Here is a 15,649-nt window from a genome sequence, read left to right as displayed (position 1 = left end):
ACTGAAAGAGTGGCTATAGCAAGGGTTGGTTTTTCCCCCACCCCTTCTTTTGGGAAAGGATTATATTTTAGATGTTTCTAATTTACCACCAAGTAAAGAAAATGTGACTAAAGAGACCATAAATGCAGCAGCTTAAAATAATTAAAAGAAACATTCAATTTTATATATTCAGCATTTTGAATGATCTCCCAAAGCTGTGTAAATAGCTGTTAGTTTATGTCTATGTAGGTTTGAAAGCATCAGGACTCCACGGAAGCACAGGTGCCCTTTGCCCCTTACAGCTACACAGACATAGCTCCTTTTCTTGCACTTTGCTGTCCTGCACTTCAAAGACCCTGCGTTTTACACAAACTGAAAGTTTGTCACGTGCAGCAAGTCTATTGGTGCCAACAGCATGTGCTTATTTTGGGTCTGTGGGTCACACTATTTCAAACTTCCTCATCATGCTATTGCATACTTAAAAGACTACAGTAGAATGCACACCTAACTTTGATCTGCACTGGAAATCCAAGACATTCCATGTGACTCACTTTTTTAATGATATCCGCTTTACTGCGGCTCTCTGGAACTGAACCCACAATCTCTCTGAGGGATGCCTAGAGGTAAATGTTAAAACAGGAAGACGAGGAAATCCGAAGTTTAAAAAGGCCCAGGAATGAGAATCCCGACCCACAAACAGCCACACTACACTGGATCCATCACCACGAAAATGTGGTTCTGTCGAGAGGTGCTATCACTTTTCCAGGTACCACATCATCTCCTTCAGAAAAGCAGATGCACATCTCATGAGAGAAACATATACAGTGATATGCAAATATAAAGAAGTTCCACCCTTTATGAGCGATGAACACTGTGCCAAAGGGGCTCTGGTGGCACTGTAGGCTAGGTTTCAGGCTGCTGACCGCAAAGTCGTCGGGCCAAGGCCACAATCTCCACCTCAGAAGACAGATGTGGCCATCTGCTTTGGTACAGATACACGGGCCGGGGAACCCTACACGGGCTTGCTAGGAGTCCAAATCAGTCCAGTGGCCATGGCCCTGGTGTGGATTTCATTTTGTGCCCACACAGTGGTTAAGCACTCAGCTGCGAATGTTTGAGCTCACCAGCCCCTTCACGGGAGAAAGATGTGGCAGTCCGTCTGCGTAAACGTCCATCACTTTGGCAACATGGTGAGACCACTGTACCCTGTCCCATGGGATCGCTATACGCAGAATCAACTGGATGGCAGCAAGTTTGAGTCCCAGGCACTGCATTTCAGTCATGACACAAATGATTTCATTTAATTCCCAGCTCACAGCAAGACTGGGAAGATAGGTACTCTTGTTTCCATTTTAAGCAATTAGAAAACTAAGGCTCAAAGAAGTCACGCAAGTCCCCAAACAAAATGCTTGTAATTGGCAAAGCTAAACCATAAATCTGTAGTCATATGTTCCATGATTACCCATGGGGCTTTGTGAAATTCTTGATTGGTTGTTTTAAGAACAATTCATGGCTACCACTTTAAAATGTAGGATTAAATCATGTCAAAGCTGTCTAACTTTTCTGTCCAACATACCAGTGGGAAATTTTTGATACTTCATATTTTTAGCGGGAAATTTTAATCATCTTGTCTCCTTTAATAATTTATCCAAGACATACATAATTGATACTCTCTTGAACAAACAGATGTTAGCTGCCTTTGAGTTGGCTTCATGACTCATGGTGACCCTATAAGATTATTGTAATAGATAGGTTTTAATTGGCTGATATTTGCCTATATGGAAACCAGGGAGACCTGTTCAGCATCACAATAACTGACCGATGAGTTGGAGATTGACTGGCGTGAATCAACTAAGCACAGAACCTGTATCTTCGGCACAGAAGAGGCAGACTCCACCACTGAACCCCTACTGGGCTCGCACAATGGCACGGGTGCTAAGAATCACCCCTTTGAAGTTCTCAGACACTCTACCTTGAAACTTTAAACCTTGGTGCTAAGAAATTCTGACTGTTGGCTGTGGGAAAGTGACAACGTTAAAGATTGTTGGATTACCAACCACTGTTGTTTCCAAGCCAAGGAAAGCCATTTGCATGTCCAGCCATGAACAAGCCAGGCTGAATTGTTTTGTTTTGCTACTGAAGATCCCTTGTCAAAAGCCTGTGGGACAAAGGATGCTAGATTACTTTAAGGTAAAGCATAACCTATGAGTTCATAATGGCTTGTCTTTATCAAAGGGACGGCAACAGAGAGAAGACATACAGCTCACAGCCAAGGGCAGACAGTTATATTCAAGTGGTCGCTTCTACCAGCCCCTATTCCATCCCTAAGCCTGTTCTTTCTTGTTATGATTTGGGGTTTTGTTCCACATTTTTCTCCCATTCTAGCCAAGACTTTCTTAACAATCCCACTGGCAGGAAAGAAAACAAAACCAAACATAGTGTCTCGAAGTTGGAGCCTATTTTTCTCCCTTTGCCTTCAGTGGCAAGTAACAATATTATTGATTAATTAAATCACCCTCCCCCCCTTTTTCCTTTAACTTATTTTAAGTTCTTTTAGTATGTATTTTCAACCCTGTTGTTGATTTTTGTCCATGTCCTCTAGTGCTATTGAAATTTGTCACCTTAGATTCACTTTATAAAATTCGATACAAGTCACTCAGGAACCTGAAATGTCATCGTCCACCTCTGACTTTCGACAATTCAGTTAATCTCTCCAGACCGCCATCCCCTGCACTTTAAAATGGCAGCAGTGTGGTCAGAAGAGCACTAGAGTTCTAACTATGTTAATATGTCATTTAATCTAAATGTCAGATATGACTATCCAAGGACACCTTATTTATAAGGAAAAGGGGAAGTTATCATAGAAATGACTCTCTACCAGGAGGCAAATGATTAACATTACATTGCTGTAACCATAATTAAGTAGCTAGGTGATTCTGGTCAAGGCATTCAAACCTTTTATTGCTTCATCTATAAACAAAAGATAAAACATCACATTTTCACAAGAAAAGACTAGGCTATATAGTTTCGGACACCTTCCTCTAGTTCCAGAATCAATGGCTATGCCAAGGCTTACTGCAGTGTCTGATGGGACCATGGAGGAAGCCTAGAAAACAGCAGGAACCCTATTCCATAGTAAATTCTAGGATTTGGGTCAAAGGTCTTTCTATTCTACAATGGTTACACCAGTACAGCAAGAGATAACGAAGAACATCAGAAAGATGTTCAAAGTACTTAAAGTAAGAGGCCATCTGAGTAAAGCCCAAAGACTAGCAATACCTATTTTTGTTTGTTTAACTTGAATTTTCATGACACCGACAAATCATACTTTTCAATGGACTAAGCCACACACTGCTATCTTAGCCAAACTGTTTGACTTCCAAACGTGCCAGTTTTATTTAAAATAAATGTTAACATACTAATGTATAATAATAACATGCCAAAAATGATTCACATCATGCTGAACTATTTTGTAAAGTGTAGGGTTAGTGTGTGTGTAGAATTGAAGGATTTGAAAAGCAAGTATGGGGACTGATAGTTATAAAACTCTATTATTTAGTAAAACTTATTTTTCAGAAAGACATAAAGCATTAGTGTATTAGATGCTTGGATAATAATCCAGAAAGAATATACCAAAATTAAAGAAAACAGAAGGTTTTATAATAGAAAGTTCTCAATACTGTTTAAAATAAATCTGTATCAGATCTGTACTCACCTCTAGACCAGAGTATAACCATTCTATTCAAATAGTCTCAGTATACATCAATCATGAAAAGAGGAAAAGGAATATTTATGGGGGCAAAAGCAAAGCACCTGCTGAGTTCTTATTTTAAAATCAGGAAAACTACTAAGGCAACGCTGCAATCTGGTGAGTAAGCAAGACCCTTTAGCCTCTTCAATAAGCCCTTATGTGGACAGAATGGTCCCTACTACTATAATCGTCCCGTAAAAAGAACAAGACGAAAGGCAAGGCAATGTCCAGAGAAACAACACTAAGAGAATTATTTTTACATTTAGAGTCTTGAACTGGTACCGAGCAGGTATAAACGATATGACTATTTGTACTGATCACAAGACAGTACACGTTAGACGATTATTCTCAAACAGGCTGCACATTAGCTACACTTGAGGGAAACTCAAACATGAACGCAGAGGCCCAGGGCCCATCCACGGGTGAAGCTGCTGGGTACAACCACACAGCTGTGTTCTGCACATCCCTAGGGGTTATCATGCATATCATGTGCAACACAAACTGCACGATGGAGTAAAATCTACTTGAATCCAAAGCATTAAAAAATACTGAGTGAGGCACTAAGTCAACCTCAATGCATCATCTCTCCAGTAAGAAGCATCCCACGCAGGCGCCGTGGGCAGCTCTTATTGCGAAACCACTGTGTGCCCTGCAGGATGAGCATGGCTTTGACCCTGGGGACTTTCTGCTCCTTTCTCTATCACAGGACCATAGCACTGTGGGGTCAGTAGTAGTTCACAATATTAAGGAGTGATTTCGGATTTTTATCAATGTTGTTCATGGTACTACACCTATATTTTACGTTAGCTTGGCTCTTTTAAAGTACATAATGAATGATGCAGAGATCAAAATAGAACAGAACTGGCTTCAGTGTAACCTAGGGTAGGAATGAAGTGGGGAATGTTTAGACAGAATAAAACTGGTCATTTATTTATAATCACTAAAGGTTAAATTAGGTTCACTGGTAAATTCCTCTGTGTCAAAGTCCCCAACATTGTGCTGCTTTTATATGCTTTCAATGTCCAAAAATTAAATCCAATTAATTTGCAGAAGAAGAAAACATGGTTTTAGATGCATGTAACAAATACCTCTTCAGAAGAAGTAACGTGAACATGTATTATCTAAGTACAGTCTACATACAAGGTAGAGCCAGGGCTGATAAATTTAGTGACATAACCCAGTCACCAAAAACTCAAATGCTTCCTTCTCTTCTACTCAGTAGCTATGCTAGCTTTTGTCCTCCACCCCATTCCTTCTCCCTGCTCCATGCTACCCGTCATGACTTCGGAGGGGCACTCGAGTCAAAATGCACTAGATGCCATTGAGTTTGGTTTGGGCTTCCGTCACAGCTTCAGAGACCAAATCCTCCCCAAGACACAGTGTGAGCAGTAAAGGGAAGCTTTTCCTTGCTGGCCACCTGTCATCCGAACATCTCTCCCAGAGTCCTCTACCATCCGACCCTTTAAATCTTACTGGCCAAGGCTGCCAATACATGTGCGTGAACAGACCCATTCAATGACAGTGTCATCAAAGATCAATCACGATTCCCAAGGCCCAGGGAAGCAATCCCCTGCCGCAGAGGATGAACATCTGAACCACAACTGGGGCTCTTCCAGATGGGAAGTAAGACAGTAATGAATGCTGAACTGGCGGCCAAAGCAGGATTTGTCTCCAGAGTGCAGCAGCGACTCTTTCAGGAAAAAAGTAGGAAACTCAATGTACCTACAAGAAGTAAGTTCTCGTCACCAGAATAAACATTGGCATAAAATGGTCAGAGCCAGGCCAATGAAAGGATCTGGTGGTCACTCCTTAAAGCCGCATGAATAAGAACTATGTGTTAGGGTATGACTAGAGGTCACTAGAACCTTTTGGTAACAATCCAGGTGATGCCTATCCTTTCATTCTTGAGGACAAACCCAAGAATTGGTAGAATGACCAAGACAGAGGCCAAAATATAATCTTATACAGAAAAAGATACATTCCAGTGCCTTTAGCTTAGACACTAATAACCACAACTATCTGAATAAGAACTGTGCTCACCCGCTGCCATCAAGTTGATTCTTACAGAGACCTGTAGGAAAGAACAGAACAGGCCCTTAGAGTCAATCTTTACTGGAGCAAGCGGTCTCATCTTTATTCCACCGAAAGGCCTAGTGAGTTTGAGATTAATAGCCCAATGCTTAACTCATTGTGCCACCAGGAAGCCTAGGAATTTGATCAGGTCCTTTGGGAGAAAAGTAGTCACATGTTATCTCAGTTATGATGCATTTCTATCTCCTTCACATAGGTCACAGGGTATCTTTCATATGTCATTCATCTCATCTCTCGGCACCTTTTTTTTTTAATCTGCTTCTGCTTATGGCTACTTTCTGCTCCTTGCTGGCTTACACATTGGTATGCTAGTCATAAAGGAAGCCGTGTGAAGCCACCAAGCACTTTTCAGGAAAAAAATGTGGCTCTACAACTCCAATACTCCTCTTTAGTGACAGCCTTGAAAACCCACAGGGGCACTTCTACCCTGGCCTATGGGTCACGATGGGTCGACAGCAGCAAAAGAGCATTGACTTTGGTTTGGAATGAAGTCTGTGTCTACCTCCAGACCTTAAGCCTAGTAAAAGTTTCAACACTAACTGCCCCAGTCTGTATCTCCTCATTCAAATACCTATTCTTGATTTTTATTTTTATTTATTTAAAACATTTTATTAGGGGCTCATACAACTCTTATCACAATCCATACATATACATACATCAATTGTATAAAGCACATGTGTACATTCTTTGCCCTAATCATTTTCTTTTTTTTCTCCTCTTTTCTATTTTTACATTTTATTAGGGACTCATACAACTCTTATCACAATCCATACATCAATTGTATAAAGCACATCTGTACATTCCCTGCCCCAATCATTCTCAAGGCATTTGCTCTCTCCACTTAAGCCCTTTGCATCAGGTCCTCTTTTTTTTCCCCTCCCTCCCCGCTCCCCCCTCCCTCATGTGCCCTTGGTAATTTATACAACGTTATTTTGTCATATCTTGCCCTATCCGGAGTCTCCCTTCTACCCCTTCCCTGCCGTCCCTCTCCCAGGGAGGAGTTCACATGTGGATCCTTGTAATCAGTTCCCCCTTTCCAACCCACTCACCCTCCACTCTCTCAGCATCGCCCCTCACACCCTTGGTCCTGAAGGTATCATTCACCCTGGATTCCCTGTGCCTCCAGCCCTCATATGTACCAGTGTACAACCTCTGCCCTATCCAGTCTTGCAAGGTAGAATTCGGATCATGGTAGTTGGGGGGAGGACGCATCCAGGATCTGGGGGAAAGCTGTGTTCTTCATCGGTACTACCTCGCACCCTGACTGACCCATCTCCTCTCCTAAACCCCTCTATGAGGGGATCTCCAGTGGCTGACACTTGGGCCTTGGGTCTCCACTCTACACTCCCCCCTTCATTCAATATGGTATGTGTATATATATATATATATATACATACATACATACATACATACATACATACACACACACACATATATATATACATATACACACACATACCTTTTTTTTTGCATGATGTCTTATACCTGGTCCCTTTGGCACCTCGTGATCGCACTGGCTAGTGTGCTTCTTCCATGTGGGCTTTTTTGCTTCTGAGCTAGATGGCCGCTTGTTCACCTTCAAGCCTTTAAGAGCCCAGACACTATCTCTTTTGATAGCCGGGCATCATCAGCTTTCTTCGCCACATTTGCTTATGCACTCATTTGTCTTCAGCGATCGTATCATGGAGGTGTGCAGCCAATGATATGATTTTTTGTTCTCTGATGCCTGATAACTGATCCCTTCGGGACCACTCGATCAAATACCTATTCTTAAAATGTTTTCTTTCTACTTGAGCCCGTGATATCAGCTCATTCCCCCTCCCATCCCTCCTGCTCTCCCCTTTCTCATGAACCCTTGTTAATTTATAAATTATTATTTTGTCGTATCTTACACTGTCTCACATCTCCCTTCACTCACTTTTCTGTTATCCACCCCCCAGGGAGGTTATATGTAGATCCTTGTAATTGGTTCCCCCTTTCTATTTTACCTTCCCTTCACCCTCCCGGATTCACCACTCTCACCTCTGGTCCTGAAGGGATCATCTGTCCTGGATTCCCTGTGTTTCTAGTTCCTATCTTTACCAGTGTACATACTCTGGTCTAGGCTTATTTGTAAGGTAGAATTGGGATCATTATAGTGAGTTGGGGGGGGGGAGGAAGCATTTGGGAACTAGAGAAAAGTTGTATGTTTCATATTAGTACATCGCACCCTGAATGGCTCATCTCCTCCCCAAGACCCTTCTGTAAAGGGATGCCCAGTTGCCTACAGATGGGCTTTGGGTCTCCACTCTGCAATCTCCCTCATTTACAATTATATGATATTTTTGTTCGTTGATGCCTGATACCTGATCCCTTCGACACCTCGTGGTCACACAGACTGGTGTGCTTCTTCCATGTGGGCTTTGTTGCTTCTGAGCTAGATGGCTGCTTTTTTATCTTCAAGCCTTTAAGACTCCAGACGCTATATCTTTTGATAGCCAGGCACCATCAGCTTTCTTCACATTTGCTTATGCACACATTTGTTTTGTAGGGAAGGTGTGCATATGATATTTCTTTCATATTACATCTTACCACTCCACCTGTGACTTGGCTAAGCCTGAGTCAAGTGCCATCCCCTCCCTAGTGATCTGTTGCCATAAGGACAAGCTCCTATGATACAAAACATGGCTCTCTAAGAAGCACAGTGGTTACTGTCCAGGGGTGCCAAGAAAGTAGGATGAACACAGAGCAGTACTCCTGAGGTGCGAGAAGGGGCACATTTTAAGATGACAAGTTAGGTTGGAAGAAAAGACAACCTACAGTGTAAAGCTTTTCCTCTTCAGAAGCAAGGAATGGTAACTATGTTCAGAGGCACCCTGGTGGCAGTCTTGGGTAAGTGTTCTGTTGTTCACGGAGTCACTGTCAGTAGGGACCACCTCGATGGCACCTGACAATCATCATAGTAAATTGACATCATTGCTAAATCAACAGGCAGACTCCAGAGATTATAAACTGATACTGTTCCATTCTCTTATCAAAATCTCTATGCCTCCAAAGTGGTGCTGAGTTGAAACACCCCTTAAGAAGTTCACGTCTAAGGAAACCACTTTCCTCATTCCACTTGTGCTTCCCAAACTAAAGTTTTTCTCTCGGTGACTCACAAAGAGTACAGTTTGTTTGCACAATGCCGTGGGTCATGGAAAAAGAATAGTCTCTGCGTTTCCATCTTTTAGCTCCTGGGCGACTAAATTCCACCTTCTGGGTTGCTAGTTCCTGGAGCATCACCCGTCCGTTTCCCATAATGCTGTAGCTTCCAGGTTGCTGTGATACTAGAAGCTTGGCCACCAATATTTCAATATTTCACTCGTGATGAACAGATTTTTAGCAGAGTTTCTAGATTACAGGAAGTGTAGAAGAGGCAGTTCTCTTCTGACAGATTCCTCACTGAAAACCTTACAAGAGCAGTGGAACGCTGCCAGCTACAGTGCTGGAAGATGCCTCTATCAGGTTGGAATATACTCAATGTAACCAGAGAGCACTGCCTCCTGAAGAGGCCACCTGAATGACGTAGACGGAGTCTAGCTTTCGAGACCTTCAACGGCTGACGGGCTCGACTCATATAAAGAAGAAACAACTGCCAGCATCCATTGATAATCAGAAAGTGCAATGCATGAAGTATGATTCTAAGAGAACTGGAAATGCAAAACATAAATATTGGTATCGTAGGCATTCGTGAGCTGAAAAAGACATGCACTGCCATTTCGGAAAATTGTATGGTCTACTATGTAGAGAGTGACAATTCCAATGATGTTGCCTTCATCATCAAAAATAACATTTCCAGATCTATTTTGAAACATCATGCGGCCTGTGATAAGATAATTATCTCAACAACAACCAGGAAGTCCACTTAAAACAACTATAATCCAAATAAGAAACTGAGTAAGTCTATTAACTTCTTCCATCTGAAACTGATCAAAAAAGTAAACAAATACACTGATAATTATTGGCGACCGGTATACAAAAGTTGGACACTGAGACGAAGGATGCCCTTGGTGATTGAAACAAAGCTGGAGGTGGCATGAAAGGATTTTACAAGACCTCTGACATCTTCATTGCAAATGCCTTTTTTCAACAATATAATCTGTGATCATACACATGAACCTTCCCAGATAGAACGCATAGGAATCACGCTATGTCTGTGGGAAGATACAACGGAGAAGCTCTGTGGGGAGAGTGAATGGAGGAGCTCAGTATCATTAACCAAACAAGGTAAGGGACTGATTATGGAACAGATCATCAGTGCAAATGTGTAAATTCTGGCTGAAGCTGAAAGAATTAACACAAGTACATGAGAGTCAAAATATATGATGTTGAGTATATCCCACCTGGATTTAGAGACCCTCACAAAAGCCTAGTGGACACATTGAACACATAAATGAAAGCCTGAAACATACGCTAGCATCCGAAACATCACACGTGAGAACAGCGAAGACAGATGTGGATCTCAAAAAGACCCGGAAGTTTGCTCTGGAATCTATAGTAGAAGCTACAGGGAACTGAAGATCTGATGATGTACAAGAGTTGAAGAGAAAATTTCAAAGAGCAATTCCTGACCAAAAAGTATCATAACGAGATGTGTAAAGACCTGGAGTTTGAAAGGCAAAAAAAGAGGAATAAACTCAGCATATCTCAATCTGAAAGAGATAAAAAGTTCAAGCCTCTAATTGCCATATGGAAGGTCAAAGGCTTGATGGGTCAAGCACACCAGCCACCGAGTAAGAGAAAGATGTCAGCACGCTTTCATTAAGACCTACCACAGTCTATGACAGCCTCAGGGACAGCTGGACCCTGTCCTAGAGGGTCACTGTGAGTCGGAATCCAGTCGCCAGCAATAAGTACACCTGGGATGTTTTCTGTTGAATTTCAGTCGGCGACGAGTCCAAGAGTTTCAGTTGGCCACGAATCCCACAGCTGATCTTAGATGACCCCTTATCTACAACCTGCTCTTTCACATTCAGCAGCTCACTTGCCTCAGAATTACGGGTTAAAAACACAACCCAAACTCACTGCCATTGAATTGATTCTGAATCACAGCCACCCCAAAGGACAGGCTAGGACTGCCCCTGTGATCTTCTAAGAACGTAACAGGTAAAAAGAGTCGAAAGCCTCATCTGTCACCCATGGAGCTACAGGTGAACTGGACCAACTGAGCCTGTGTTTAGCAGCCCAACACACAGCCCACTGTGCCATGAGGGCTCCGAATGATGACGACCACTCAAGAGTCGTGGAGAAGGCACGGCCACAAGGTAAAGCACTGTGAATAGCTGCTTAGAATTATCCAGTTCTCAGTAAACCGCTCCTTGAAATACCAGAAGGGAAAGGTGAATGAAAGGAAAACGAAGACACATCACGATGAGGGGTAACTAGCGACTAGGAGGGGTTGACAGTATTTGTACATAGAGATCACTAGTCTACCTGCTACAAGAAAAATTACTTTTAAAGAGCAGGAAATCAAATGAGCAGCTTAGGTATCGCCATCTGCGACAAGTTAGTCAAACATTTCTTCTCCTTTCCTGCAATATATTTTACCTTTAGACCCAGTTACCCAAAAAAGCAAACAAACCCATTGCCATCAAATCTCCTGTGACACACAGCAGCCCTCCAGCAGAGGGGCTGCCTGTCAGGGCTCTGGCTGCAAATCTGAATGGAGGCAGGCTGCCATCCCTTTCCCTGAAGGGCAGCCGATGGGTCCCAATCACTGCCCTTGTACTCGGCAGGCAGTCCACTGTTAGCCACTGCACCAAACACCAGAGCGTCTACATGCCAGTTAGGAGAGGTGAAAACATATTCAATTTTTGATAGAAATTAGACAGAAAGCCCGTATTTCCAGCCATAAGACAAAAGTAACTTACATAAAATCTCCCCCAAAGTATTTACTGCCTGGCTACCGTCTATCTGGAGTAGGCTCGGATGACAGACTGAAGCTAAATCAGCGACTTCTACTGTGGACAAGAAAATAAACTTTAATGATGTCCACTACAGTTCATATTATATTCAAGAAAATACTTAGAGTACTTATGTCCATTTATCTAATATATTGGCAGCTATCATTTTATTAAAATTAACGTAACAACATTCACAGGATCTTTTCCTTGAGTTTTAAACCAAGAGCTGAGGCGATATATCTGAAATAATGACTCTGTAGTAGAATATTAACATCACTCTACCACAACTTTGAAATACTGTCTGTCCTTTAGAAGGCAGAGTAGCATTGGCAAATGTTCAGATCCACAAAAACGCCTTTTTCTGGAGGAATACTTACAAGTATTCTTTACAAGATAAGGCTGAAATTCAACTATCTTCCATTTTTATTTCTAATGCTAAACAAAGCATTATTTCACATAATTTTCAACTAAATACCTAGCAAAGTATCTTCCAAATTGCAGATAACACTCAAAATGTTAGCTAAGGAAAATGAAGAAAGGGAGAAATCATCATGATTACAGAAACGTGGGCACACCACTATTTCAGTTCGTGATCTCTGTCCACTAGAAAGTCTACTAGATTACTACTTACTGTTCAGGTGTGGGAGCCCTTATAGCACAGTGCGCTTCATGTTGAACTGCTCAACAACCTCAGGTCAGAAGTTCTAACCCCTTCCTCAAGCGGTTCTCAACCTAGGGGTCGCGACCCCCTTGAGGGACGAATCACCCTTTCACAGGGGTCCCGCGAGACCATAGGAAAACGCATATTTCCAGCAGTCTTAGGAAGCGAGACACTGCTCCTCTGTCCAGTCTCCAGGCAGTCCGCCCACATGCAGATACGTCCACAGACGAGTATCTGCCATGAAGACTGTTACCCATGCTACACCATGCTTCAAGACAAAATGTCACTTATTTGTCATTAGAAATAAATATTTCACAATATGTAATTACATATTATTTTGTGGTTAATCACTATGCTTTATGTCCAATTTGTAACAATGAAAATACATTCTACATATCAGATATTTACCTAAGGATTCATAACAGTAGCAAAATTACAGTGATGGAGTAGCAACAATAATAATGTTATGTTTGGGGGGGGTCACCACAAGAGGAAATGTGTGATAGGGTCGCAGGGTTGAGAAGCACTACGTTAGTCACCATGAAGGAAAAGGATGGGGCTTTTTGCTCCTATAAGATTTACAGCTTCAGGGTCTAATGAAGAGTTACAATTGACCAGACAACAATGGGTTTCTTTTAGTTAGGTATAATTCAAAATTAACACCAATAGAAAATAATCATACAACAAAAATCTGCAAATAACACTCCCTCTAGCACAGTGGTTCTGAACTTTCCTAATGCTGCGACCCTTTCACACAGCTCCTCATGTGGTGGTGACCCCAACAATAAAATTATTTTCGTTGCTACTTCATAACTGTAATTTTTCTACTGTTATGAATCAGGCGACCCCTGTGAAAGGGTCGTTCAACCCCCCAAGGGGGTCGTGACCCACAGGTTGAGAATCGCTGCTCTAGCACCTTTTCTTTGTCTAACCTTATAACCCCCAAATCATCTGTAATTGAAGAGCAAATGTAGCATGACAGTAGCTTTGGGACCAAGACCCTTGTAACATTATGCTTTTCTTTAAATCATTTTTCATGTAATTTTTCCTACACACCTACTAAAACAGATACAGACGAAAGAAGAGATAACTTTAACAAAGACTATGAAGCATATCAGTTACATATAGGACAGTACAGTCTGACTAAAAAGTTAACTATGGTCACTCTTACTCTTCAATTTATGAAATACTCTTAAAACATTAGCTCATTTAATCATCACAATATTTGATCTTGAAGAAAACAACAACAATATGATTTTTCATCTGAAAGTACAAAATGAGAGTGATTGGCCCTTTCTACAAATGAGCAGCTGGACTGGGCTTTGAATCTAGCTCCTTGGACTCTTAGCTCATATTCTTTTTTTCATCCCTTAAAGCTCGCAGGTAATAATATATATACTAAGTGTAATAAAAAATATATACCGGTGCTCATCATGTGCTCCTCGGAACGTCAAACCATGAAGGAATTCACCCTGTGTGGGCAAATGGCTGTAAGTCAGGATTACTCACCATCGAGATTTAGAACACGTAGCGGGGAGTTGCAAATATATACATTAGTCAGGAAGGCAAAATGACGGAAAGGACAATTGATATTCTATGTTTAAGAAAAATGAAGTTATTCTTTGTTAGATAAACTTATCATCTGAGAAGAGTGTTATGACAAATTGAAAAGCAATACACACGTAGGTGAATGCTGATGAACATCAAACTGAATATTCAAAATTGCAAATGTGGAAACTCTGATTCAGATGTTGCCATTTCATTACAGTCCATTAGAAGGTACTCTTCAGGTGACTCAGACCGATAAATTTGGAGAGAAGGAATTTCCCCACCAAGCCCCACATTTTGAAACAGCAAGTTAAAATACAAAACATAACTAGGCTGTAACACACTGCCAGCTTCGGGGATTCTTACTACTTTTCTAAATTCTAAGATATATCAAGTCTCTAACGATCAATGCCCACCAAAGCACTAAATGTTGAAGCAAGCAGCAAAAGTATTCAATGCTGCTCTAATATAAGACAGGTCATAATAGAAACGTAAACACCTTTCATTCAGTTTGTTGTTGCTGTTTTGGACAAGTGTTATTTTTTTCCCTTAATTTTTAAAAAACTTTTGCTGCCGTTACTAATATATATAGCAAAACAAATACAAACAAAATCATCTCTGTATGTGCAATTCCATGACACTGATTACATTCTCCACATTGTGCAATCTCTCAGACTCCCCTTTTCTGAGTTGTTCCTCTCGCATTACTATAAATCCACAACCCAGAGTTTCTATCTAAACTTTCCGATTGCTGTTTGTAATGGGGTCCTGTTATCAATAGTTCTTAGAAGCATTTACTGCTCAAAGGCAGCCCGTTTTCATTGGTTCAGGGGAACTGTTTAGTTGTAAGATGGAGCAATACTTGGTTGAAGGTGTAAAGACTGTGATACAGCAATAGTGTCAGGGTGCATCCAGCCCCCACAGCTGCAGAGAATCTAGAGTTTGAAACTGTGTTCTAATTTTTCCATCTGTTTATCAGGATGTTTCTATGGATCTTTGATTAAACTGTTTCAAAACGGTACTGGGATGCCATTCGATTACTTTGGCCTCATGGAAAAAAGGGCTTGTTGCTGGAGGCAGTTGCTGCACATTCCACACCCTCCTATTCTTGACTCCTCTGCTTCTGCTGGAGCCTCACTGGAATAGAAACCAGTGGCTGTGCTTTGGAAGGCCACTTCCAAATCCTTTAAGTCCCCAGGCGCTTGGGTGTTCCAAGAAAACGTGACCCCAAACCACCAAATCCCATATGTCTCATTGCATGTAAGCAGCCTTATTTGGTGACGGGTCATTGCTATAAATATAGCTGTCACACACTTTGGCCAATTCAACTTTTTATAGGTGTATAGCTTATACACCACAATGAGCACTTCTGCAACTTTACTCTTGCAATCAATGTGATTTTTCCATCACCATTAACCCCCTTATTCCCTTCCCTCCCTCCTTAAACTGGTAACCACTAATAAACTTCGGTCTCTGTACAGTTTCATTTCTTGTCTCTATATAAGTGAATTCATACGATATTTGCCCCTTGTTGACTGGCTTGTTTTGTTCAGAACGTCTTCAAGCTCTGTCCGCACCGTAGCATGTATCAAGAATTCATTTCTCATATTGTCTGAGTAGTATCTTATTGTATATAAGTACTGTATTTTGTTTATGGTAGTGGACATGTACGATGATCCCATGTGGGGGCTTTTG

At 41.5% G+C, this 15,649-nt stretch overlaps 1 protein-coding gene across 13 annotated transcripts in view; it reads right to left on the bottom strand.

The window, feature by feature from the left end:
* Positions 1-15,649, bottom strand: part of QTMAN (queuosine-tRNA mannosyltransferase) — a 459,649-nt gene that overhangs the window by 269,624 nt on the left and 174,376 nt on the right. The window contains exon 5 of one of the 13 annotated variants that reach the window (XM_075529861.1): positions 5,771-5,801. The exons of the other annotated variants lie outside the window; for them this stretch is intronic. Within the exon in view, the coding sequence (XP_075385976.1) occupies positions 5,771-5,801 (31 nt within the window). The remainder of the gene's footprint in view (positions 1-5,770; positions 5,802-15,649) is intronic. 13 annotated transcript variants of the gene reach the window in all.

The sequence above is a fragment of the Tenrec ecaudatus genome, chromosome 13, assembly GCF_050624435.1.
Source record: "Tenrec ecaudatus isolate mTenEca1 chromosome 13, mTenEca1.hap1, whole genome shotgun sequence".
In the NCBI taxonomy this organism is placed as follows: domain Eukaryota; kingdom Metazoa; phylum Chordata; class Mammalia; order Afrosoricida; family Tenrecidae; genus Tenrec; species Tenrec ecaudatus.
Note: the sequence above shows the minus strand (reverse complement) of the source record. Positions and strands in the feature narration are given on the sequence as shown.